The sequence below is a fragment of the Archocentrus centrarchus genome, chromosome 17 (genome assembly GCF_007364275.1).
Source record: "Archocentrus centrarchus isolate MPI-CPG fArcCen1 chromosome 17, fArcCen1, whole genome shotgun sequence".
Classification (NCBI taxonomy): domain Eukaryota; kingdom Metazoa; phylum Chordata; class Actinopteri; order Cichliformes; family Cichlidae; genus Archocentrus; species Archocentrus centrarchus.
In genome coordinates, this window is record NC_044362.1 from 27793735 (window position 1) to 27821011 (window position 27277).

The 27277-nt window shown below is 41.4% G+C and overlaps 1 protein-coding gene across 1 annotated transcript in view; it reads right to left on the reverse strand.

The window, feature by feature from the left end:
* The window catches only part of cadm3 (cell adhesion molecule 3), a 33027-nt gene extending 6111 nt beyond the window's left edge, over positions 1-26916 (reverse strand). The window contains exons 1-7 of the mRNA XM_030751600.1: positions 26874-26916; positions 26208-26345; positions 12675-12845; positions 11986-12076; positions 4457-4629; positions 3586-4038; positions 3136-3156 (exon numbers count right to left, since the gene is read on the reverse strand). Coding sequence (XP_030607460.1) covers positions 3136-3156; positions 3586-4038; positions 4457-4629; positions 11986-12076; positions 12675-12845; positions 26208-26345; positions 26874-26916 — 1090 coding nt within the window. The remainder of the gene's footprint in view (positions 1-3135; positions 3157-3585; positions 4039-4456; positions 4630-11985; positions 12077-12674; positions 12846-26207; positions 26346-26873) is intronic.
* Positions 26917-27277: the final 361 nt, after the last annotated feature.

Sequence of the window (27277 nt, forward strand, 5' to 3'; positions counted from 1 at the left end):
CGGGCAGCGTGGAAGAAAGGAGAGGAGGGGGGGAAGGAAAAAGGAGAAGGGATGATAAAGAAAGTGAAAAACACCAAGAGAAAATGAGGCAGAAACAGCAAGAAATAAGGGGAGACCGTGACAGAGAGGCAGAGATTGAGAACAGAGGGGGAGACGAGGGGGTGGATGAATATTGGTGGAAACGGATGATGAAAGGTGGTAGAAATAAAGAGAGAGAGAGAGAATAATGGGGAGAGTGACAGAGAGAAGACAGAGTGAAATGACAAGAACAGGGGAGCAGAGAAGACTTGTCAATATATAAAATCCACAGAGGCAAACTTTCAGAAGACAAAGACATGGATGCGAAAAAGCCAGGCGAAAGAAAGGAGGCCACTGAGTCACCCTCCATTAAAAATTGTTTGCAGTCCACAAACCGAGTACCAATCATCACATGGGAACCTTGTGAGAACACACACAGGCTCTTGATGTTGGCTGAAATCCAGGCCGCCATTATCTGTGGTGATTTCCATCATTTCACTATGACTGATTGATTTTATGCTCCTCTTTGAATTAAAATGTTCAGTCTTCAGAAATCCAAGGCTGGGTTACCAACCAGGGAATGCACAGACCTGCACCAGAGTCCCAAAGCTCCAGGGGCTCCCAAATCCCCAGATTCTGCTTTTAGGATGATTTGAATGAATACAAATTTATCTAATAGATTCATTTAATCATGGAGGATGAAAAGATGTTTCATATACTCTACCATACTTTAAAACTCTTGTTGTTAATTTAAAGCACTGGCATTCTTAGTCTGTTAATGAGTAATGAGTAAGAGTTTTTCATCACTCACTATGCGTTTAATGTAACTGTCATGTATTGCATGATAAGAAAAAGCATAAAAAAAGTTCCTCGACCACTTACCTGTACTTACAGGACACTGTACAGGATAAAAACACTTAGCTTTAAAGGCTGTCTGTAAGGTGCATTATCAATATATGTGTGGAAAAAATACACAAGGAGAAACTGCAGTGCAACCAGAAAATATAGCGGATAATTTATTCGGCACTGATACGGTTAGCATGTCACATTAGCGATTACAAACTTGACAGTATACTTTAATGTACCTTAATACTAGAGCAGGACCGATAGAGGATCTTCCAGACTGATACCGATATTCAGTGAGTTAAAAATCCGATTTTATTTCAGATACACAAAACATAATGTCGTGGTCCATAGTTTTTGTTGTAGGATTTGGGGCTTTTGTTACATCATTGGTTAATGTTATTAGGAGTCTTCTGCTCTCAGTGTTATTGTTATGGATTTGTTTTTCTGTTATTGTTTTTCTGTTGTTAATATTTTGAGTCTTCAGTTACAGTTTAGTACTGTTTATAGTATTCTCCTCCTTATTTCCTTTCCCCCCCTCCTGTGTCAAGTTTATTCTTGTGTCTGTGTTTCCCTGTTTAGTTATTGCTACTTACGCTTTTACTTCTGTCTTGTATTTGAGGCAGTTTTAAAATAACCTTTATTGGTTTTTTTGGTTGATTACTTGTTTGTGACCTTCCTGCTCGAATCAGCTGGTTGTGTTTGTGGCACCAACACGGAAGTCGCAGAGCACCCCCTGGTGGTGGACAAATTGTGCAAAATCAACACTCATAGCTGAAGGGTGTTTCTCGCATCTGTTCTTCACTTTGTTAATTTTCATTTATCAGTTGTCGTAATACATTACATATAAGAAGTGCCATAAAAATATGTTATCTTGTGCTTGTTTCATTTGCGTAGCGATTGCACATTAACACAATTCTTCAGAATGAAGTTTTTTGTTGTTTTTTTTTTTTTTTTACGTGCACAAGCTTCTGCATCATGTTTTAGTTGACTTCAAAAGAAGACGTCCTTTCCTCTTCTTTAAAGAGCTCGTTTTTGGGGTTTTTTTTGTTATTTTGTTTTTCAGCCAACAACAGAGATTTAAAATTTTTAACTTTGTCTCACATCAGCCACTTAAGCAACCTACTCCTCAGAGTATAAAGCAATCTAAGTGGAAATAACCTGATACATCAATCATTTCGCCTGACTTCTTAGAACTGATCAAACACTGGGTGTTCATTACTTGAAAGTCACTCAGACAGGAACAACTCAAATGAAGCACATCTTACACAAAAAACAACACTTTAAAAAGATAATAGAGGAATAAGCAGGAATGATTTTGGAGAGACTGGTTTTTACCTGGCAATCAGCAGGACAAGCTATTTTTTTTTTTTTTTTTTTTACACTCAACTGGATTAAAGGAAAGAGACACTGAAGCACAGCAATAGCCACTGCCAACCAGAAACAAAACTGAAAGTGAAGATGGAAGGAAATAATATTTTACAACCAGCTGGGTCACCAAATGATGTGGTGAAGGGCCTTTTTTATAGGGGAAAAAATAACATTTCAGCGAGTTGGAGAAGTGAAAGGCCTGACAGCAGCGAACCAGAGGCCAGCTGAAGACAGAGAATGGGAGAAAAGAGGAAGAGGGGGAAGCAGAGGGGAGGATTCTGTTCACCCGTCAGAATAACACACACACACACAAAGAGAGTCGGGCACACACTCTGGTTGGCCAGCGTGGAGGTGAGAGGGGCATGCTGACGAGGCGAGACTGAGAATGAGCCCATAAATCCTGCTGTCAGCATCAAAGGAAAGCAGACAAGACCCAAGAACACCTCGAAGCCTGACCCACCCCCCTCCCTCCTTGGTGCTCACACATAGACACACACAGAGAAACACACACAGAGGAAGTGGAACACTGTGTAAATGACTTGTACCACTTAAGGGGTCATGCTAGTCTGTGTGTCTTTGGGAGATAGATATGAGTGTGCGGTGTGAATGTGTGTGCTGCACGTGGGAATGGGGTGCGCTTGTGTCTGGAGCCAATCTGTGCATGTATGGGCAACAACAAAGCATTACGTGGGCAGGAGTATAAAATATTCATCCCTCCACTCAGAAGTTCAAAGTGTCCCCAGACAACTGGGTTTTTTTTTGGTTTTTTTCCCCAGAATAACAGACAGACAAAAACAAAACTACAAAGAGTCAGGCGGACAGACAGGTGGACAAAAACTTGGAACAACAGAAAGCAAAAAAAACCAAAAAAAAAAACACAGGTGACTGGTGGAAAAGTTATACCTGCAACGTTGCCTGCTTCATCTTCTCAAGTGGATGGGTAGATGGATTGTTGAATGTATGGATGGATGGAGGGACGGTTGGTGGTTAGATAAGTGGAGGAATGTTTGTTAAGGAAGAGATTTGGGGTTCAGGATAATCAACAGGAGGAAAGAGGAAGACAAGAAAAAAAACGTGAAACAGCTGTGACACAGCCAGACAAATGCCATTTTGTCCTTTATTGTGTGATCCTTCATTTCTTGTCTCGCCAGGCTTTTTTTTGTTTTTGTGTGTTTGCGTGCGTGTGTGCATGTAAAACAGACTCCCAGTGTTTTTGACTGCTACACAATACAAGATCAATTTTGGTACCGCGTGTGAAAGCTTCAAACATTTTTCGGTTTTCTTTCGCTATATCAAGCTTCTTGCATCTCATTGTTTACAAGTGTGTGTGCGTAAGTGTGTAACTGGTTTTACCTGTGAACGTGTTTACTCCATTCTGCTGGACTGAAACTGGGGGCGTAAGGGAGGAGGCAGGGGATGAGTAGGAGGGAGCGGCAGTGGCGGGAGTAATGCTTGAAGAGTGGGTGGAGGGAGGAGTTGAAGAAGTTGATAAGGGGGGGTGGGGGGAAGAGTAGTCAGGAGAGAAAGGCAGGTCAGGGAAGAGGGCGTTGGAGAGGGTCGTGGTGGAGGATTCAGACATGGTGGTTGACACATGAGCTGATGAAGGGGAGGGGGGGGAGGAGGAGGAGGAGGAGGAGGAAGAGATGATGAGGTCAGAAGGCGAAAAGGAGTAAGAGTAAGTGGAATCAGAGCCAGAGCCGAAGAAGCTGTCAGGAGAAGAGGAAGATGGGAGAGAGGAAGAGGGAGGAAAAAATGAAGAACCAAGTGAGGGAAAGGTGGCGTCTGGGGTGACTGGATTCATGGGATCTTTGAGGATGTGAAGAAAAAATGAAGCGCAGTAGGAAAACAAACGGGTAAGCAAAGCGCGAATAAAACGACCACGAATTGAATGAACGGGTCACATAAAAGCAAAGGAAGAGAAGCGCAAGACAGGAGCAAAAGCGATTGAATGGTAAGCGGTGCCGGTGGTGGTTGTGGAGGCGTGGTTGGATGAGAAAAAAGAAAAAAAAACATAAACAAAGACGGGAGGAAAGAAACAAAAGAAAATCAGAAGAGAAAAAAGATGGAAGTACAAGCAAAGCCACAACAAACGAAAGAAGAAATAAAAAAAAAACGTGATGAAGAAAGAAGAAGACATCCCATCCCTGTGTCTACATGAGTCCCTCTCCTTCCTCTTTTTGTCACCACACATCCGTTTTTCTCTCTTTTTGATTTTTCTCCTTACCTTGCACCAAGAGTGTGTACTCCCCCTGGCTGTTTCCAATGCCGTTGTCAGCATGGCACACGTAGACGCCATTATCTGATTTGTTGAGCGTCAGGAAATTCAGGACAGCACCGTCGGGTTTGGCCAGTAAGGGGAGCTCTCCATCTTTCTTGTCCCATACGTAGTTAGTGGGCCTGGCAGACAGAGAGAATGAGAGTCCTCAGCTGAAACATATACGTTTTGAACATTCTTCAAAAAAAAGTTACTTAAATTTATAAAAAAAAAAAAAAAAAAATCAAAAGACATCTGTAGTGATGAGAGAAGGGAGCTGTGACAAGTGCTTCAGGAGAAAGAAAAAAGATGAAATAATCAAGGGTAAGGTTGAGACAGAAAGGCAAAGAGAAGAAATGGTCAAAGGAGCATCGAGACTGGGAGGAATAAAGATAGAAAAAGAAAAGATAAAAGGAGGAGAGGAGAGGAGAGGAGAGGAGAGGAGAGGAGAGGAGAGGAGAGGAGAGGAGAGGAGAGGAGAGGAGAGGAGAGGAGAGGAGAGGAGAGGAGAGGAGAGATGGTTAAGAAGTTACAGAAAGAAAATAGAGACAGGAGCGAAGGAGGATGGAATGAACGATGAGGAAAAGGAAAGATGTGGAAGTTGTTGCAGGAGACAGTAAAGTAGATGAAAGGGGGGAAAAAACGAGTGATGCAAAGAAGAATGGCACAGCTTGAAGAAGAAAAGAACTTAAAAGCGATGGAAGGAAAAGAAGACAACAGAATGAAGATCAGCATTTCAAATCAGGCTGCGCTAAAAAAAATCCATTCTGCATAACAGATTGAGAACGAGAGACAGAGATAGCGGGACGAGCTTTGATAAAAGAATCAATTATGTAAATGTGCCAGTCCTTAAGCACTGTACAGTAATTAGAATGACGGGGAGTCTGAATCAGGGACAGACCTGAATGTACTGGACTGATTAATCACTCATGGAAATGTGGAAAAACTCAGAGCGACACCTAAAGGTGCGATCCGTAACTTCACGCCTTTGGCCAGGTTGGCACTTGTACACTAACTGTTAAGGGCAGGAATAATGAAGTTCTTAGACTAAGCTACTTCACACCGATATTTTAAATCTAGTTGGATGAGTCGGAGCTGTAAAAGAATAACTCTATTGGTTGTTGCTGCCGGGGAAAATTCTCCAACTGGCTGAAAGCTAATGAAAAACAATCTGCTCCCTCGACACTTCCCACTGAGCAAACACTTGGAAAGACCAAGTGTCAAAGTTTTTGAGTATGTTTCATTTTGGGCAAAGAAATCCTGAAGAGAAAGTCTCATGTGCACAGTCAGGTGTCCCGAGGCAAATAAAAGATGATTATTCAACCATAAAATATTAAAAAAAACAACAACAACAACAACAACAACATGTCCTTTCAGTGCATTGTCTGGTTACCTGCAATAAAATGTAATCTTCTGTTGTTTTACACCGCTTCCAAATGCTAGATAATGTGCAATTAACTGAACAATTAACTTCACATTTACAGGCTGTAACTCGTGCAGTGTTATTAAATATAATGCTCAATATGCGTTTATATGTTATACGGCAGGCAGTTTAAGTGGAGGAAGCGGACCGGTCAGATCACGATAACGATCTGATAATTCCCAACACGCAGGTCTAAAAACGCTGCGCTTTATTCCTGGCTATGAGCCCTGCTTAGGTGGAAAGTTTTCAATTAGCACACATGCATTAGTAAACACTGTACAAAAGTCATGATACGCTTGAAGACATTCTTTATTGCAATTATGGGTACTTTGGAGCTGCATACGCCTCCCTCTCCCAGTTGTAATCATTATCACTGAGAAGAATGAGCTTTTGGGTATTTCTGCTAAATTATTAATATAAGATTTGTTAAATTAAGCTAATTCATAAAATCTTTGTAATTCAAGCTATTTCAACCGAATGCATCATGTCAACAGATAATGGTATTTTTACAATTACAGATTATTAATGGATAAGCCTTGTAATTTTTTTTAATGTTGTTTTTATTTTGATTAAATCTCGGGGAATACACGGGAATCTCATTACTTTTGCTCTTTCTGACTGAGCCCACTCTGTGGCACTCAGTCCCAAGGTCACTGTTTCCTGCAGAATATAGACAGCCTCGAAGCTGCTCTAATTACCTTTTTTTTTTCATATTAACAATGGGCAAAATGATTATGCCCCTAATTTTTTCCATTCACACCAGACAGTCAAAGTCAGCGGTCGACACTTGCAAAGAAATTGGAGCATTTAGATGCTAAAGAACCACGGGCTTTGGAGTCAGCCGAGACCAAAGCAACAGAGGAGAGAGAATAACAGCAGACTGGATATGCAGACACAACTTATAAATGAATGACAATGTCGCTCTGTGTGTGCCACATGTATAAATAAGCCTCTGTTTGTCAACTTGTTTGCTGCAGATATACAACAGTGATATTTAACTTACAGCCAATGGGCCAAACTGGGCACGCTGCAGGCTGCCAGCTGGTCCATCCACCAATTTCTTGCTCATTACATAAAATTTACTGAAGAGGCTCCAGCTATGTTTAATGTTGTATAAACTATTTCAGTTGTAACCAAAGCATTTGCAACTAATGTAGATTAAAAAAAAAAAAAAAAAAAGATGCAGTAAAGTGTGTGGTTTATCTGTATACACAGGCATCAAAATGTCACTCAATCGTAAAATAAAACTGATGACTCATGGGTCTTTGAATCATCATTCATTATTTATTGTTTATTCATTTATTTATTATTGGCAACATCTGATTGGCAACTGCTTCGTTTTTCAATATGGCAATGATCCCAAATACACTGCCAACATAATAAAAACATACCTGGATAGAAAAACACACAACGGAACATCATCAGTCATGGATTGGCCTCCCAGAACCTCAGCATTGTTGAAGCAGTGTGGGGGTCATCCTGACAGAGAATGGAACAAAAAGGCAGCCAACATCCAAAGAAGAGCTTTGAATGTCCTACAAGGAGCCTGGAGAACTATTCCTGAAGACTACTTAAAGAAATGACAAGAAAGCTGCCTCAGAGAGTTCAAGAGAGTTGAAGAATGAAGGTGGTCACACCAAATATTGATTTTTCAAGCTTTTTAGAACTGTACAAACTCTGTTTCTGCCTTATAACTGAATTTCCATTTATGTTTGCAGAGGTCAAAGAAATGAGGAGTGGCTCAAAACCTTTTCACAGCACTGTAAGATATATTAGGCTTTGGCTTCAAATATGTGGTCTTTTTAAGAGAACTGAACTATACAGCATGGACATCCTTGTCTGTTAACAAGCTACAGGTTAGTAATCTTGTTACCTGTCACCTGTTTTTTCTAAATATAGTCACAGCCTTGCAGACTCAAGGAAGCTTGCTAGCATTAGGTCAAAGTTATGCCAGGCTTTTGAACTGTAAACGTGTTAAGTGCAAAGTCTTGGGAGAGTTTAACTCGGTTATGTGGCTTGAAGAATAGAAATGTAAAGTGATTGTGAGCACTACCTCGTGCTCCTGATCAAATAAATGGGAACTATAACAGAATGTAGAGCACAAATCCTTTTCTTTTCTATTCTATTAGAAATTTCTTGCCGCTGGGCGTCAAGGAAACACAGTACAGAATTTGATACGCTGTTATTCTTTTGAACCTGACAGGATGTGACCACAGAGAGAGAAAAGTGTGTATCGTGGAATGGAGTGCGACATTCATTGAGTTTGATTGGGGCGGGCGGCTAAAAAGGAGGACAGGGAGCCGAGTGGCTAGGTGTGTCGGAGGAAAGGTGTTGTTGCAGTGATTGGGTTTTGACTGACAGTTGCAGGGGCAACCTGTATCTGATTTGATTGGACACCAGCTCATCCACAAGTAGTAGAGCACATAACACACACACACAAACACACACTTTGCGCTTCCCCCTTTCTGTCTTAGTCATTCTCTGCTTGTCACCATATCTTTCTGTCTCCCCTCTGCCTACGCTTTTCTCCGCTTACCTCTCCTCTCCTGTCAGTTTGTTTTTCCCTCTTCTCTCTACCTCTCCCTTCTTTGCCTCTTTTTTCTGTCTTTTCTTCTTTTTCTGTGGTCTTTTTTTTTTCATACATCCTCTGACACTCTGCAGTCATTCTTATCTAAAGCCTCTTCATGTACTTCATGTAAATTTTTTACAAAGAGTGATCCTAATAGGAGCACCCAGAACATTTGCACTGTCAAGGCCATTTTGAACTAGACACTGTAGACCCATTTATTATAATAAAACAAGACTATTCCCTACGTAGAACAAACATGATTCGGTGGATGGTTGAAATGCTTCCCAAACAAATGGATTTCTAGCATTGGTGGTCCCTGTGGCACTGTGGCACATTCTCCACACATTGCTTCCTTACTGCCTATAATTTATCGACTTCCATGCTGCCTGTTACAGCACGTACATGCAATGACAGTCACCTCCTCCTCCCCCGCCCCCTGTGCATTCCACCTGCCAATCAAACTTACCAGCTAGTCTTCGTCCTAGCCACTCCTGTGATGGGCTGACAGGGAAAGAGAATGAGTAGGGAAGGGATGACAGCAGACCAGAGCGTGAGGCAAAGTGAGGAGGGGAGGGGAGGGACGGGGAGTTTAGAGGGAAAAGGTGTGAGGAGAGATAGATGAGTTATAGGAAAGGACGAAGTAAGGAGGAGGAGGAGGAGGAGGAGGGCAAGGGGTGGCGGCATGACAAGGCGGAGAGGAGCGAACGAGCCATGAGTGACAAGACAGCAGAGAGATACGCGATGATGGAGGGATGGAAGGAGGCAGAAGAGAGAGAAGGAGAGTGGATCGATGGAGATTCATCTATAATGCAGAAAGGCCAGGGGAAAGAGTATTTGTGTGGGCAGGATTTAAGACGCGGGTTGCAGTTTGTTTCTGCGTGCATGCCGGTGTCAGAAAAATGTGTGCACGCTGTATCAGTGAACACACCAGAGCTTGTTTGAGCAGATTCTAGCTTTTGCTAACTGAGGCTGCGTGTGCTTGCACACAAGTCTTGTTTGAACAAGAGACCATTTGCACAAGAAGCCATCAGAAACTGAACATGCTAATTTGTGATTGCTTACAAGTGTTTCTGTGTGTGCGTGTGTGTGCTTACTGTCACTGCTGTTACCTGCACAATTAGCCAGTATGAGTGTGTGTAAGGACATGCATTTTTTAAGAATTATGTTTGTTTTATGATTCTGTACCTGCGCTGTGTAACCTGACACCTTTACTGTGAGTAAATGTGAAGGTGTTTACACGTGTGTCTACTTCATTGTACGTTGATCTAAAGTGCCTCTAAATTCAATTGAGGTCCTCCACACAACTGGGGTGAGAGTTTCGATTACAGTAAAGGTGGCAAAACCCAGCCTGAACTGTTCATTATGGGCATGGCTTCCATCAATATATCTTACAGTAAAACAGGCTACAGTGCTGTATAAAAGGTAGCATTTATCTGAATGTGGTCATGAACTCAGGTTTACTAGACAGGAATCATGACAAGCAATTGCACCTGCTTCAAAAAGGCTAGAGGCACTCTAAAAAAGTTATATAAACCCTGAATTAAGAAAAATATGGTAGTATATGTTGAAATTTTCAAAAATATTTCAGCTTGAATGATCATCGGCTACTTTGGGCCCTGCGAGCACAAAGAGGTGCAAGGAATGTGACTTGAAAAGTGTCTTTGACATCAATCATCAATCCTTGAATTCAGGTGTTCCAATCACTTCCATGGCCACAGGTGTATAAACCGAGCACCTAGGCATGCAGACTGCTTCTACAAACATTAGTGAAAGAATGGGTCGCTCTCAGGAGCTCAGTGAATTCCAGTGTGGTACCGTGATACTGTGTTGCCACTACAGACCTCCAGACTTCAGATCAGCTCAAGAACAGAGCGTAGAGAGCGTCATTAAATGCATTTCCATGACCCAAAAGTGTCAGATACAGTGGTATAAAGTACACCACCACTGAACTCTAGAGCAGTGAAGATGCATTCTCTGGAGTGATGAATCACGCTTCTCCGTCTGGCAATTCAATGGATAAGTCTGGGTTTGGTGGTTGTCAGGAGAACAGTACTTGCCTGACTGCACTGTGCCGAGTGTAAAGTTTGGTGGAGGGAGATTATGGTGTGAGGTTGTTTTTCAGGAGTTGGGTTCAGCCCCTTAGTTCCAGTGAAAGGAATTCTTAATGCTTCAGCATACCAAGACATTTTGGACAATTTCATGCTCCCAACAACATGACTGCACACCGGTGCACAAAGCAACATCCATAAAGACATGGATGAGCCAGTTTAGTGTAGAAAAACTTGACTGGCCTGCACAGAGTCCTGACCACAACCCGATAGAACACCTTTGGGAGGAACTGAGTCAGGCCTTCTCGTCCAACATCAGTGTCTGACCTCACAAATGAGCTTCTGGAAGAATGGTCAAAAATTCCCCCAAACCTTGTGGAAAGCCTTCCCAGAAGAGTTGCAGTTATTATAGCTGCAAAGGGTGGGTTGACATCAAGTTGGCAATGTAGTGTAGCCCCAACTAAGAGTAAAAGTTGATCTCTTTTAAACATGATTATCAAATCTTAGTCTTGTTAGGTCTTCATTTTAGTAAATTTTAGCCTGCTTAATAGATCCTACAAAATAGAAATCAGAGGCCAGAAAGAAATAACACTTCAGTAACTTTAATACCAGAGTGGAAGTGGGAAGCTAAGTGGTTGCCACATGTGTTCTAATGGGCTTTTGTTTGTCAGTGAATGATCATATCAGTTTCAAAAGCTTTCCAGTAACAAACAAAAATAGGCGAATCCATCAGTGTCGACATTTAGTGCTGATCCTGCTGTCTACTCTAACCTAGCAGGATCAGCTCAGCATAAAACTAGCATTCATTAGCATTGTATAGAAAGTTAGTAGTTCAACATACTGTTATTTAAGACTAAATTATTAGTTAAATAATAAAAACAAAAAGCACCTGGACTTTTTAGGTTTGGGAAGACGTTTCACCTCTCAACCAAGAGGCTTCTTCAGTCCTGAAAGAGTTGTTGAGATTGTTTTTGTGTCTTCCACAATCATTTTATCTTCGTTCAGTGAGGAGCTCACAGCTCAGTTTATAAGAGTGCCATCAGTCACGAGTGGGAGGAGCTTTACTGCCAATTCAGTCGACGACAGTGTTCACTCACTGCAGACGTTTGAAGATTTTTTGATTGAGGATCATTCAGTTTGAACAGAGGGCAAAGCCTTGGTTTTGTCTTAAACTGCTGGAAAATGTGGAAATGTGACCACTGCATTACTTATGTGCTGACACAGTTATGCTGAATAAAGGATTTTTTTTTTCTTTTGAGGAATATTGTTCTTAATTTATTCACTTTTTAAATATTGTTGTTCTGAAGTCAATAAACTGACTAATAATTGTGCCTTTATAAGCGCAGATTAAATCAGTGGGTGACTGCATATGTGTGTCTGGGTGCAGGTTGTGTCTAGACTCTGCTTAAATCAGTGAACAGTGTATGTGTTTATGCACTGAGGCATCTGTTTGTCTTACTCGGGGTTCCCGTTGCCCAAACACCGAAGAGAGAACTTCTCCCCCTCTCTAGGCAGATCGCTTTCAGGCTGTATCTGCACGTTCGGGGAATCTGTAAGACAGACACACCCACAGATACACACAGACACAAAGTATAATTATATAACACAGGACTCCTAACCACACAAACATGCACACGGCACAGTCTCATTCATCCCCATCTCCATCTACTCCCATCTGCATCCTGTAGGCGTCACCATCTCTCTGCCTCCCACAATGACATAACCCCTTACACAACATCACTTTCCATCGGTGATGCAGTACTGTCATATTTCCCACAGGGTGGCAGCAGTGACACAGACTCCATAGCTCCAATTATAGTTTCATTTTAGATGATAACCTTCTCTTCTTATTCACTGTGACTCAACTCTGGCTAAGTGCACCAGGAGAGGAAGGTGAAATTCCTGTGTGGTCATGATTACAGGCGGCTAATATGAAATTATTGGAGCAAAGATCAAACTAAAAAAGGGGAAAATGTGCTTATACTGCCCAATAAAAGAAAAGGTCAGGACAGAAATAAAGAAACAGAGCAGTCTGAGGTTTTCCTTTGCATTTTTCTCTCACATTTGTCCGTCCTCTACTCTGCCTCTCGTCTTCCCTCAGTAGCCTCCGTGACTGCCCTCCCTCCCCCCATTTCCCAGTTGACTCACACAACACCCGCAGAGCATGCTCGCTCCTCTTGTCCCCCGGAGCAAGAGAGGGGTGGTTGACGGCGCAGGCGATGAGCGTGTTGTCATCGCTGGCGCTCACCTCCAGGGTGAGCTCGCTGCTCACATTGTATGTGGGGTTGTCTTCAACAGGCTCCACCACCTCCGGACCACCTGAGGTGAAGAGGGACAAGAAGAAGACAGTCAAAGGAGAGTGTCTGCATCTCAACCTGGGACTAGTACAGTATTCTTAAAAACAATACACACAACTCTTTGTACTGTAATTAGGATGTGGTGGTTTCATGTCGCAGAACTGTGCAGAACTACAATGACCCCCATTTGTTCCCATTAAATGAAAAATGCTTTTGCAGTTACCTTGTGCCCTCGGGTGTTTTGTTCTGCGATGTATCATTTTGTGCCGCATACACTGTATATCTGACAATCCATTTTCCAACCATATTTTTAGCAATGTGAGAAAATATCATTGTTTGCTCTCCCTAAAAAATCATAATTTTTTTCCTGCTGACTCACTCGGCGATGTATAAATCACTCTATCCAATAAAACTTCACAGCACAGAGAATCTTTGTCCTCAAAGTAATTAACTTACCTTAGCCAGTGTAGGCATCAGTGAGTCAACAGAAAATACCACAACAATACTCATAATTGATCCATATTTCAAGTCATTAATCAAGGCAAATCACTGCACACGCTGTTCATTGTTGTTCAGTTAATAGTAGGATGTAATTTAAGACATTTTCTTTCCACTGTTTAAAAAAATAATCTTGCAACTGGTAGCTGCAGCACCAAATTTGTGCCTTTTCCAGTCAACTACGTGTGTTTGAATTGCCTCAATACAATGTCCACAAATCTCAAAGCTTTCCACCCATCCTCAGATCTGGTTTCTGTAAAGGTAAACCTTGCACGATGGCTGCTCCAAATGGCAACTGAAAATATCAGCTCCCTTCAGCACCCACAGCCACTGCAAAGTAACATCAGTAAACTGCACACAGCATGCTCATGTTTACTAACCAGGCCAGTCTGTGATGTTTCATGCTGAAGGACACCAAAGGGACGAGAGAGGCTAAAGATCTAATGCTGCGAAGTCCAGCTTTCTTTGGACTCGCTTGCTCGCTGTTGCTTAGGAGACGGCTTGAATTGCACATAACTCGATCCAACACTGGACAATCAGGCAACTATACTGAAACACAGTATAGTTCTGACATATAAAGAGCAGCTGCAACATTTTCCTTGCAATCTGCTGCAGCTATATTTTGCTTTATAAACTGACAAAACAGGTCAGATATAATAGAGAAAGTTTTAAATAACAACATGCTCAGATTCACATATAACACCTCAAACAATGTTATGTTCTTTCCTTTAAATTTATGGAAGCTGTCATCAGAAACTGTGCTGAAGAAGAACTGGGCAGATCACAGTATCTGTGCCTGTGCAGCAACATCAGCAGCACCACAGTTATAGCATGAAAGCATAAACACAGTTGAGTTGTTGTCACCCTGAAATCACATTCTATTGTAAGAAGAGATATCAAACTGGGTGGTCAGAGCGTGAAAGTGGTTGGTGAATCTTGGAAAGTGGACCAGAACCTTATCACTTACTCCTGCACGGGCTGACGCACACACTCACACATGCACACACAAGCACGGGCACATGTAGGTCAAGCTCATGAATAACATATACACAGAGGAGACAGATAGTGGCAGGGAAGCGGATTGAAAAACACACACCTGTTTTTTCCCCATTGTCTCACTCTTTCTCTCAAAAACACAGATATTATAGACACCTTCCTCTCTTCTTCTTCTTCCTACCCCAGAGAACTCTTCAAATACCACTGAATCTAATGACATCTCTCTTTTTATTACCATAACCAGTCCTCTGACCCGCAGAGAAAATTAGTTTACTTTCCAGGTGCATTTCAATAATCGTATGCCACTCTGTGGAGTCTGTCTGTCTCTCTCACTATCCTCTCTCTCTCTGCACACACAAATACAGCCAGTATATTGCCTTTATTAAAGACCATGGATCTTCAAAACCAGACTTGGGAATGAAGAAGCCCTATTTGTTTACTCCCTGACTCTTGTGTACAGTATTTTTGAATTCACGCAATTGAGTTTTAATGCATTTTTTGGGGCCCAAGGGGTCATGGTACCGATTCAACACATTCATTAAGGAAAAAACAAGATGCAGTCAGTTTAAATGCTTTTTCCCAAGACAGCTGTGATGCACATTTGGCCATAATTCACATTTCCTCAGTTCATTATTAGATAATCAGTGCAGATTTGCATGTCAGCTGCTGCAAGCAGAGCAATAAGCAAATCAGACTGGAAAGCAGCATAAGCTAATGCTGGATTGTGTATAAGCTAACACGTTGTAACACGCTGACCCCTTTAAAGGGTCAGCTTACCGAGAACCTGAAAATAGGGAAATGCATACAAAAGGCTGTAATTCTTCAATAGTTGATGAAATCATTTTGCTCATCCTCTTGAATTTAAGCTTTAAGTCTTGAATGCTTTATTTCAAATTGATTGTAGCAGCATACAGAGACAAACTGAACACTCTTGTTAACTGGAACACACATGTGTATCCATCCAGATCACTTTGCTTTGTGCCCTTGTTCTGTTATATTCATCTTTAGGATTCCTTTCTCCATCCATATCAAGTGGAGTTTAATAGAATCTGGTGCACGCAGCATTAGAGAGCAAATTTAAAATAATAAAAAAAAAAAATCTCAGAAACAAGGTCCTTGTTATGCTTTCTCCAATTAAAGTGGTTCATTGTGGAATAACTAGGATGTTATTTCTGGAAACACAGGTCTTTGTTAACTTCTAAAAAATATTTTACTTCTGACTTCTGTGGGTATGAAGCGCAAAACTCTATTCCTCAGCACTGAATGGAAGATGACACAGAAATCTTCAGACATCTCAAAACCTGAACAAGATAATGAATATAATGTGTACTGAAAGCAGTTATAATGAGTACTTTTAATATTAACAATGTCCTACATAACTCTGTGACTGGGGTGGATCCTAGCCTCTCCCACAGTCTGGGAGGTAGTTGAAGCTTTTCTTGGAGGAAAAACGGGTCAACGTGGGAGGATCATCTGTTGCTACAGTGTACCTGGGCATTATGGCCATGAAAGCTGGAGCAGAGGTTCACTGCCTTGGTTGTTTAAAGCGGGGCTATCCTAGTAGTACCTACTGTTATGATGGCGAGTGCAAAACGCTCAGTTTCAGACAGTTTTTTTTCTACCTTTGGTTCTGAATGATGCCAATGAGAGGGGATGTCCTTAATATGGTTATCAGGCACACAGCTCTACCCCTTATTTCTTCATATTTTGTTAGGAAAATGGAAAACAGGTGCAACAATTTATGCAAACATAAAAGGAAATAAGAGTATATAAGACAAAGACAGAATCTGTACAATTCTATCAAGTTTGAAAGTCAATATTTGGTATGACTACCTTTATTCTTCAACACAGCCTGAACTCTGTTATGTAAACTTTCTTGTAATTTCTGTAAGTAGTCTTCAGGAATAGTTCTCCAGGCTTCTTGAAGGACATTCAAAGCTCTTCTTTGGATATTGGCCGCCTTTTGTTCTGTTCTCTGTCAAGATGATCCCACACTACTTCAATAATGCTGAGGTCCAGGCGCTGGGGAGGCCAATCCATGACTGATCGTGTTCCAGTGTGTGTTTTTCTATCCAGGTATGCTTTTACTGCACTGGCAGTGTGTTTGGCATCATTGTTATGCTGAAAAATGAAGCTGTAGCCAATTGGATGCTTTCCAAATAGTATTGCATGGTGGCTAAAAATCTGAAAGCACTCTTCTGCATTCATAATTCCATCAATGTTGGCAAGATCCTGAACACCACTGCCTGAAATGCAGCCCCAAACCATGACAGAGCCTCCACTGTGTTTTACAGATGGCAGCAGTCACTCACTGTTGTATCTCTCTCCTGACCTCCTCCGTACATACTGAGAATGATTTGAATAAAAAATTTCAAATTTGGATTCATCACTCCATAAGACCTGATGCCACTGATTCTAGTTCTTCTATAATTTTGCATACCTCAGCCTTTTCACCCTGTTTCCTTTGCTTAAGAATGCCGCCTTGACAGCCACCCTTCTGGGTGACATCAAGAAGCCCCCCAGAGACCAGCTGATCCACAGTAGATGGATCAGCTGAAAGGCAGATGTATCTGTCAGGTCCTCTATCAGGTTTTTGTTGGATTTTTTCCTATGATTTTCAGATACTGTCCATCTACTGCAGATAGAGGTTTTTTTTTTTCTAGCCACTTTTCTTTTTTTGTACTCAACTTGTCCAGTTTACTCAGATGTTTTAAGGACACACTGTGGAGACATGCTAACTTTATTGGTGCAAAAAATACTATTTTATGCCTGTCAAACTGTGTTATTTTGGCTTTTTTTTTTCAACTAAAGAAATGGGAACAGATGATGTGTTTCTGCAACAGGCTGCTAGTAACCAAGTGCCTAAAGGTACAGTTTAAAATGATTTCTCTGCTAAGTTGTCTGTTGTGTGGAGGCACAACACCGGTTTATCCCATGAATTAGATGCTTGAATGATTCATAGGTCAATATTAAGTGCCAAACAAGCATTCTTCTGAAAGCGGTCAGGTACAAAGATTGGACTGAGTGAAAAATCAGCCAATGTCCAAAGAAAAGACCTTCAGAAAACCTAATAAATATTGCTCAGGACCGCCATAAAGTCTGTCTGCTTGGAAGCAAAATATAAAGAAATGAAGGGTGCTTTTACACAGTACTGTAAGATAAATATTGAATATTTTGAACTGTGAATCATGAAAAGCTTCTGTAGTAGAATCCAATGATAGAAATATGGACTTATACAAATTCCATTTCATTTAAATCTCTTGCATTGATGGCCTTCTTGTCACTGACCTCGTTTACCAATTAGTGATTTAGTGATGCATCAACTGAGAAACATCGCCTCACCCCGTAATCCCCACGAGCAACATGGAGTGTCTTTCAGCTCAGTGTTTTGGTTTTCCTGTCTGCAGGTTTATTGTTTTGGTTCACTGCTCCAGCTATAATTTTATTTCCAAGAGCAGCAGACAGCTGATGAACCTATCATACAATATATGTCCAACAACGAAGTACACAGCCAGCCTCTGCAGAGCAGCTAAACAACCAGATCCTTATTTCCCTCAGGAGTTCATAGTGACCAAAAATAAATAAATAATAAAAGGAAGGTGAATAATCAGGATACAAACAAAACTGCAAATTAATGCAAATTCTGCTCCATAAGCGCTGGATATGTAATAAACAGGCAAATGTTTGCAGCTGTAATGCCTTCCACATTTCATTGTTGTAAGTCAGTGTAGATTGCACAATGGGTCGTTTATACACATAACAAGCAGATTGTACAACAGATCATGTTACAGGAAATGCAATGGAGAGCTGGTGGTGAATGGGCAAAAATAAAGGTGTGAAATATGATGGTTGTTGGGTTATAAATATAGGAAACTCTGACTATTCCTCGAGTTTATGCTCGTTTTTTTTGTTTTTACCGAATGTAATTACAGTTTTTATGTAAAACAGTGTGACAGCATTAACAAAAGAGGACTGCACATGTCTCCGCACACTAGCTCAACATAAGGCTTCACTTTACGTCTTTAAGTCAGCATTTATGGCCAATCTATATTATGAATTAATGTTATCACAGATTTATCACATGATTTATTATTATCAACAACAGTTCAAAAGTTTAGATCAGTTCACAAAAACTCCAAATAATTACAAAAACATCTCAAATCATCAAAGTTACGCTTTTAATGACTGCTAAATCATTAAAATAAATCTTAATATTCAGCATTAGTAAAAGCATGTGCAGCATTCTCCTTCATTAATATTTAAGCTCAACGATACTCCAGCACCTGCTTAAAATTTCATGGGATACCGACACATTTCTATAAAACTCGTATTCCTCGATTAAAAAGAGGTGGGCAATTGGCACATCCTTGAGACTAACTTCCCCCAAGGTGGTGATGCCATGCAGATGAGGTGCTCGAGCTGCTGATGCATCAACCCTCAAGCGTACAATCCACCATAAAATAATCATGTTAGGCAAATCAAACAACTGGATGCAGCAATTACTGTGCCCAGCGTGTTTGGGACTTTATGGCTAAAGATGCGTGCTTGTGACCAGAAGGTCCAGATTAGAGCAGAAAGAATTATTCAATTAATCAATTAGCTTATGGAACAAATGGGTCAAAATCACTGCTTTTGTAATGGAAAAAATGAAGCCGCCAATGAGATTAAATTGTTTTGTTTGTGCTAAAGACAGACTCAACTGTGTGGTGTCCTTTAATTACTGCACTGGGAAAATGTGATATTCTCCCACCAAACTGTCATTTATTTCCCCCCCTTGAAAATAAACAGAGAATTAACATTTTAACATTTCAACACACTGACTGAGGGAAAAACGATCCTCATTTACCAGAGTTTTCACTGTTGAATCTACAAAATATTTTACAATATTATAATGCCATCTAGAGAAAATTATCAAGATGGAATAAAATATGATGTTTCCTACTTATGACACTTTGGATTCTATATACCACGAGCAGAGGCATATTTTTTTAGAGAAACCTGTGAACAAAAAGCAACCAGATTAATTCATAAGAAAAAAAGAAAAAAAAAGAAGAAGAAAAGACCAGGTAAATCAATGTGAGGAAGTAAAAGAAATGAGTGAACAAGTTCTTTTTAAAATTCATTATTATACCAACTGGTGCTTAACCCCCGGCCACTCCAGCGGAGCTGATCATAGGACTCCAGTTCTACTTTACTTTTCAAGGTGTGAAAATGCTTAACTGTGACTAGGAGGAAACAGATGCTCAGGAACAGCCCTCCCACGAATGAGTGAAAGGTTTTAAAATAATCAAAACAGTCATCGGATTTAATCTTTAAGTGGATTACGTCCAGAGAAAGCACCGAAGTCTGATTTAAGCGTACACATGAGGTCATCTTATTTGGAAAGAAAGTTAATTAGTCTTGTTACTGAATTACTGAGTGGAGCTGATGGGATATATTGGACTTGTGTCTATTTTCAGTTGTTCAGATGACAAAGTTAATTTAATCAAATACTATACTCAATTTTAAGATACAGTATTTCCATTTTCTACTCCTTACTATTTTAAATTACATTACAGTTATTTTACTCTGGATCGCTACACTTAAAAGGGTGCTGATGATGACTGATGCCTTCCCTGCACACGTTAACAGCTGGTTAACGCCGAGCGCATCACCGCTGACCAAACGGGCCTTGAATTACCGTAATTACGAGACCGTGTGTCCTATCGGCAAAATTCTGAAAACTGAGAAATTGAGCTTCACAGCCAATATACAGTAGGGTTATTACGGTAATTGTTGCCGGAAGTCCATGAATGGTGGCACCTTTGACGTTAACGGGCCCACCGGCCTGTGGTAAATAAAGGATTAAATCAAGCAAAGAAGATTCAAGGGGTTTAACAAAAGCACTGCGTGAATTACAGCAGTTTTTCTGCATAGTTTTCAGAGGCTTGAAAGTAGTTTCATACCCAGGCAAAGTCTGCTCATTAATGACCATTATTAATCATAAGTAACAGTCCACTTTTCTCAAAGTGCTGTGATTTTTACACTTTGAGGAACTGAAAACTTTTCCCACCACTCTGTTTCTCTTCCTTTCCTTTCTCGTCCATTATGTTGCTCCACACAGACGCACGCCCATGTACCCTTCACCATCCGCCCCACGTTCTGCATTATGACAATTTAGGTTGGAATTCAACCGGTATGGCATTAAGTGCCACCATAAATCCCCATTATCCCCAATCCAATACATCGATGTCACTAAATGATCCATAGCCCTTTCACACAGTACAACTAATACAGTCTTCAAAGCTCTTAGCCTTTCATTCTTCTCAATTACCACTCCCTCTCCCGCACTCTCTCTTGCTCTCTGTCTCCCCTCCGCTCTCTGCTAAATCCTCTTTCTGGATTTCTCTCTCCATTTCGTCAGCATTCCCTTCTTTCCCTCTCCTCTCTCCTGTTGCGCTCCCCAGTCCCCACATCTTTAAAACTGGTCCCCCTTTGCTTCATCCTGGCCCCTCCAATCTGCTCCCACTCAGACACAAAGCTGCCTCATTTCTTCTTCTGCAGTTTTCTTAATTCCCCTTTAGCTCTCTCTTCTTCCTTCTCTCTCTCAACATCGTTTTATTGCAGCTTCCATCACTCTCTCAGTATATTCGCAGTTACTCTGTCTATTTTTATGCACAGACACACGCGCGCACTCCCGTTCATTCATTCACTCTCCCTCTGTTCTCTGTTTTCTCAGCAGCCCCTTGCTGTCGCTTTCTTGATACAAGGAGTCTTTCTCTCTCTCTCTCAAACACACACACACACACACACACTCTGCATCTATGTTGCCCTCATTCCCTTTCCTCTCTTCATCTCTCTCCATCTTTCCTTTTACTGTCAGTGAAGCTGTCACAGACATTGGTGAGCAGCAGTCTATGGGCTCATCTTTCCAGCATCCACACACTTGGACTCACACACAAACATGGACTGCAACAGCATGAATGAGAACCTGTAATAATAGCACACTGACCCGCGGTGCTCTTCTGCTATCTAGTCGGAGATGAGCACTGTGTATGTGTATGATTATTATCTGTCCATTACTAATGTTTGTGTGTTGAACCAAATGGGTGTGTGTGTGTGTGTTTGTGACAGAGTGTGTGTCATTCGAGCAATGACTGATTGGCGTTGTGCAATGTCAAGACGGCTGAGTGAGGCCTCAAACACAACATCATTCATATGGAGTTGATCTCCTTCAAATCTCTTTTGGTGTGTATATTTCTCCCTGTTCTCACTCCATTTCAAAGGCTAGGTTCATCCAAATTCCAAAAAAGAAACTATGTCTCTGTACAAACCAGACCAGTGATTCAGCAAAACCTCGGGCAACATTTAATGTTTTACGGATTCATCCATTTTTGCAGTATCTGTGCAAGGCATGGGGACAAACCACGCAATTTTGTACATGGTGTTTAATATTATAATCATAACCACGTGAATGAGTTCACCTGGGTTGTTTCAGTGGGGGGAAATGAGGACAGTTACACGCACGAGGACAAAGTTCAACAGAAAAAGGCTGCAGTCGAATAGTCGAAGCAATTTACATCCTCTGTCTTTTTCCTCATCACTTCTCCTTGACCTTAATGGGAAATGTGATGAAGGTTGCAGAGAACCTTGGTGACTGAAAAGCATTCGTCCTGTTGAAACACAACTATGATTATACTTCACCCCATGCGTTTTTACCATGTTGGTTTATAAACATGGACAATGCAGTGAAAATATCAGCAACAACAGTGAAACTAAATGGTTGAATTAGGAAATGCTGCTCACCCCGCTGTCCTCTCCTATTTTGTTTTCCCACTGCAGACATTATCTACATTGAATATTGTCTTTTTAAGGCTTTCAGGCATCTCTGAAGTAAAATTAATTATTGACTATCCTAAAAGCTGGCAAAAAAGCAAATTACGGCACGAGGGAGAAAAAAAATACAGCAGTAATTTATATGAGGATCTCCAGCTTGTCAGTTATGTTGATTGTTTCTGTTCCTCAACGGCCTGATAGTGTGTCACTTTGAATTCTGGGACAGCATTATCTGCTCACCTTTAATAAAGGATGGCTCAGTGTGTATCCAGTGCTAAAGGGGATAGAGGTAGCGCTGAAACACATTTCCTTAACATTCAGAGAATTCAGCCAGCTGACACTTCTGGGTCATTTCACTCAGTTGGGAACCTTCCCAAGAAAATTTGACTATTTGACCTCAACTATGTGTCTTTACCGGGAAGAAAAAGTCTTAACAACACCTTCAAATGAAGAACCGCTTCACATGCCATTATGGGAACTATAGGATGCAGTATTTCCCCATAGTGGGGACAGACTGTGAAAGTCTTTGATCACTTTTGACTCTACTTGTTAAAAACCTTGTTATTTACGACCCCTAACATTGTGTTTTTGCACTACAAGTCTGCTAGAGTGGCCGTTTAAGATAGGCTTACACACACATGCCCAGATACACACACACACACAAAAGACACCGTGAAGAACTGGGAACGATTGTGAAGACAGTGAAGGAAGCAAACTTTAATTGCAGGTCTGTCACAGAATACAAACTCTGGCTTTCTATCAAGCCTCCTAACTTCCACACCTTTAATTTCCATCTTGCTATGTAAAGGGCTCCCTGCTCTCTCTCTCTGGCATTAAATACACTATGTATGTAAATCATGCAGTGTGGCTATGTGCAATGTAAATATAACTCCTGGGGATAGGACTATTTCGTTTGCTGAGGTAGTGCATAAGAAATCTCCACCATGACTGTGGAAAGACACGCTGCTGTTGAATTTTTAAATTAAACTTATACTCTATATAATACATATTGTGAGCTCTACAAACAAAATACCATTCACTTACAGTGTTTGGGGCTATTGCAAAATTTGGGCTATCTCAAAACCTGGGCAAGTAAGACCAAAACCATTTGCATGGCCAGCCTGTTCCCAATTTGAGGACACCCTTGGTGTCACATTCAAAAGCAATGGGAAAGCATCATTGGGTGATGATGCAGGATTAATGCTGAGAAAGGGCCATATTTTAACCCAAACCACATTCTTTTATTAAACATAACCTGTTATGTGTGGGCTGTGTTGCAGGCAGAGTTGGACCCAAACGCAGGACGCAGAGGCAACAAAATGAACTAGAAGTGCTGCTTAAAGTTGGAGTGACTTGAATATACAAAAACCCAAAGGTCAAGGCCGGAGCAAAGTCCATAACAGACAAACACAAGGGAAAACACAGGCCACACAGCTAGCATGCAGGCACACTAATAACAGCACGACAATGAACAGAAGAAAACTGAGGGTTTAAATACACACAAGGTAATTAGGGAGAGTGGAGACAGCAGGGAAGGACAGGTGAACCAAATAAGACTAATGACACAAGGGAACAGAATAAACAGGTAACAAGGGATTACCAAAATAAAACAGGAAGTGTGACAACGAGGAAACAGAGACACAGACTTGACACAACACACAGGGAGACACCGGGAAGTGAAATCAAACACAACATGCAAGACAGGGAACAAAACAGACACGGGAAACACGGACAGAACAAGAGGACACGGGAAACACCGGAGGACTGGGACTCTAAACATAACTAAACAATAACCATGAACCTGATGCCAATAACTAAAGTAAGACATCAAAATATAACCCGTAATAAAACTAAGGCACAAGCAACCTAAGAAACACAACTAGAGCAATTAAACAATAACAGAACTTTAATTACAAAACACAAAAACACCGGGCCAAAAGGCCAAGGACCATGACATAACCAAAGCTTTCTTACTAATGCTAACTAATTAGGTTCTCAATCATCCAGGTCATGATAGGCTTGAGAGCTTGAGAAAAGAAGCCAACTGGCTTCTTCAGCTGGACTCTTCAGTGAGAAGAGAAACATCTTCACAAACCTAAAGAAGTCCAGTTGCCTTCTTTTTTCAAGCTCTCAATGCTAACGATCAAGTAAAAATGAAAGTAAAATGCAGGACCTGGCAGACAAACTTGTGGCCACCACTCCCACCTTTAAATGGAGATTTTGCCACTTTGCAAAAGAAAGGAGGGTTATTTCTTTGAATACAATGCCACCAATACCAAGGAACATCTTGTGTGTATCTCTGTGAACGGCAGTATTTGGGGCTGAGAATGCTTTGAAGTGGCATTACAGGTGTAGAGAAAAATGGATCTATTTGTATACTGGGTGAACTGAGCCTTTAAACAGAAATCCAGTTTCTAAAAAGCGACAATCTCCACGTTCTTCTCCTTCCTTTCTGTCTCCTGCTTTTAGTTCAGCTGTAACAAAAGGACCACATAATCTGTCCTCAGGCGGGCAGCTCTCCCATTACTCCTTCTCTTTGTAGCTTTAGTCCATTCTTTTGAGTCCTTTCAATCCGTAATTATAGCAAACACTGACACAGTGCCAAAGCATCAGGGCAAATGATGGGCATTTTTGCATTACAAAGCCAGAGTGTACATTTTCACATCAATAAATCTTTATCTTATTACATTAATGTAATTACTGTAAAAATGCCTCCCAAAGACGATTCACCAGTGTAAACACTGCAGTATACTGTATATAAAGTAGGATTTGTGGCATCTGCTGGAGAGCTGTGACGACAGACAGAGAGCGCTGTTCTTCCAGTACAATAAGAGCTTAAAGCTCTATTTTTTTTGTGTGTGTGTGTGTGTGAGGGCAGATGGTGGAGGGAGCGAAAGGGCGACAGAAACAACACTTCAAACATGTTTGTTCTGCTCGGTAAAGCAAAACAGAAAACCTCTGACTGATTTAGAAACAAGAAGCAGGGGGGGTTTATGGGAAAGATGGTTGCAATTTGGAGAAAAGAAAGCCCTGCCAATACCACTGTGAGTCAGAAGCTGCCAATCGTCTCCTTGATTTTCAGTTTATCTGTTTGGAAGAAGCCAGTTAATTTGTCCTCTCATGACACCCTCTCTGTGTTTGCACTGCCTCTTCCTCTTTCTTCCCTACTCATTTCTCACGTTTATCTGTAACAAAAGACTAGTCAGCCTGACCTCATGCAAAGCTCTCCCTATCTCAATTTCTCTGTTCGACCTCATCCCTTCATCCTCTCCTCCGCCCTGCCTTTTATTGCTGGATTCTGTCGTTATCCCTAGCTAGATCCGACCCACGCTATCTCTCGCTCTCTGTTGTGTCACTCTCAGTTGCAGATATGCTGCAGCCCAACATACACACGCAATTGTGTAAATAAGCTATGCAACAACACTCACAAAATATAATAAAAGCAACCACATAAACAGCTCCTGGATACATGTGTAGGTACACATTTAGAGGATGAAGGAGCATGGGGGAACGATGGGAAAGAAGGGCACACTCGCAGCACGTTTCTGGACTCAGACTCACAAGCAGCTTGCTCTCGCACATGCACACACGCATATGCACACACAGGTTCAGGACACACAGAGAGACAGGAGGCAATATGGCAAGGACACAATACACACACAGCATGATCTTGCAAATGCTCAAGCGTGAGGCATATGCGCACCGATGTCGTGAATGTGTATGTGCAGACACACTTGCAAATACCGATACACACCGTACACTCAAGCATCACAGTCGCCCATAAACACTTAACGCCACAGAAACCACACATAAACATACAGAGGTTAAAAAAAAAACCACACACACATCCCTGCATTCTTTCAGAATATACATCCAGCTGCATAATGACACACACACACTTTCCTAAACAAACACACAGCCACACCCATACACTCCTTACCAGAACTACATGCCAGAGTACAAAATCCAACATGTGCAACACACATTTTTTTGTGACCTCACAATACCTTCACACACATAACACACAATTATCAAGACGAACACAAAGCATGCACACACTGCCTGTATCTCTCACCTTCCAGCAGCTGGTCTCCTTTGTACCAGCGCAACTTGGCGGGGGGTTTGCTGCCAGTGCTGGTGCAGGTCAGGGTGACTTTTTCCCCCTCCTTCACTGCATGCTCAAAGCCTGAGATCTGAGGTTTGCCGGGCACACCTAGAGAGGCATAAAGAGTTGCAGAGTTAGAAAGAGAGAAAGAGAAGACTTTAATGCAGCAGGGCTAATCTTGAGGCCACGAACAGCAAAAATTAAGGCCGGTTGCTGAGCTTCTAACAAGTACTGCATGTGTTTGCAAGGTTGTGGTGCATCAGCAAAATGTGCTACAGCATCCTCAATATCACAAGCAAGCTTGAATTTATTTGGTCAACTTGGAAAGTTCTGATGGAATGAGAGCAGGAGAAAAATAATGATGCAGGCTTGCTACGATTTGCACCCAATATGACTCATAGCCATTTCACATCGGCTCTGACCTTCCAGAAGAATCAAAACATCCTGTCTCTATTATAAGTATTTGTCATGACTGGTGCACTAGACGGTTTTTCAGTTTTGCTAACAGGCGGCCAATTAGGATGTGCGGATAATGACTGTTTCAGTCTCAGAAGGAAGTAACTTGCTTCTGTTAGTTAAACACAGCACAGTTAAACCTCTTTGGCTTGAATGGGCGTCTGAGTTTAATGTTTGCACCCCGTTTCTTGAGTCCACTTACCCCAAAGGCAAAAGACTCCATGGTTCCAGCTTCTCAGAGCAAATACCTTTGAATTTTGTTGTGTCTCTTAAATTAAATGAGAAAGCAAGCAATCCGAATGCCTGTCTGAAAGGTAGTGTGACAGCATAACTTGCTGCAGCATTTAAAGTCAGTTGGAGAACTGCTGTGACTAAACAGCTCATTCTCATTACTAGGCTGTCAAATCCTGACGTTTTTGTCTCACAGATCTTTCACTCCCAGCTCATCACCTAGGGACACTTGGGAAGGAGCCTCTGTGTCATATTAAAATGACCAGTCTTAAATGTGCAGCGTGCAGGGTTGATGCTGGGAAGGGGTACTTTAAGACATGCCTCAATATTTTCCTAAACCCAGCCAAGCAGTT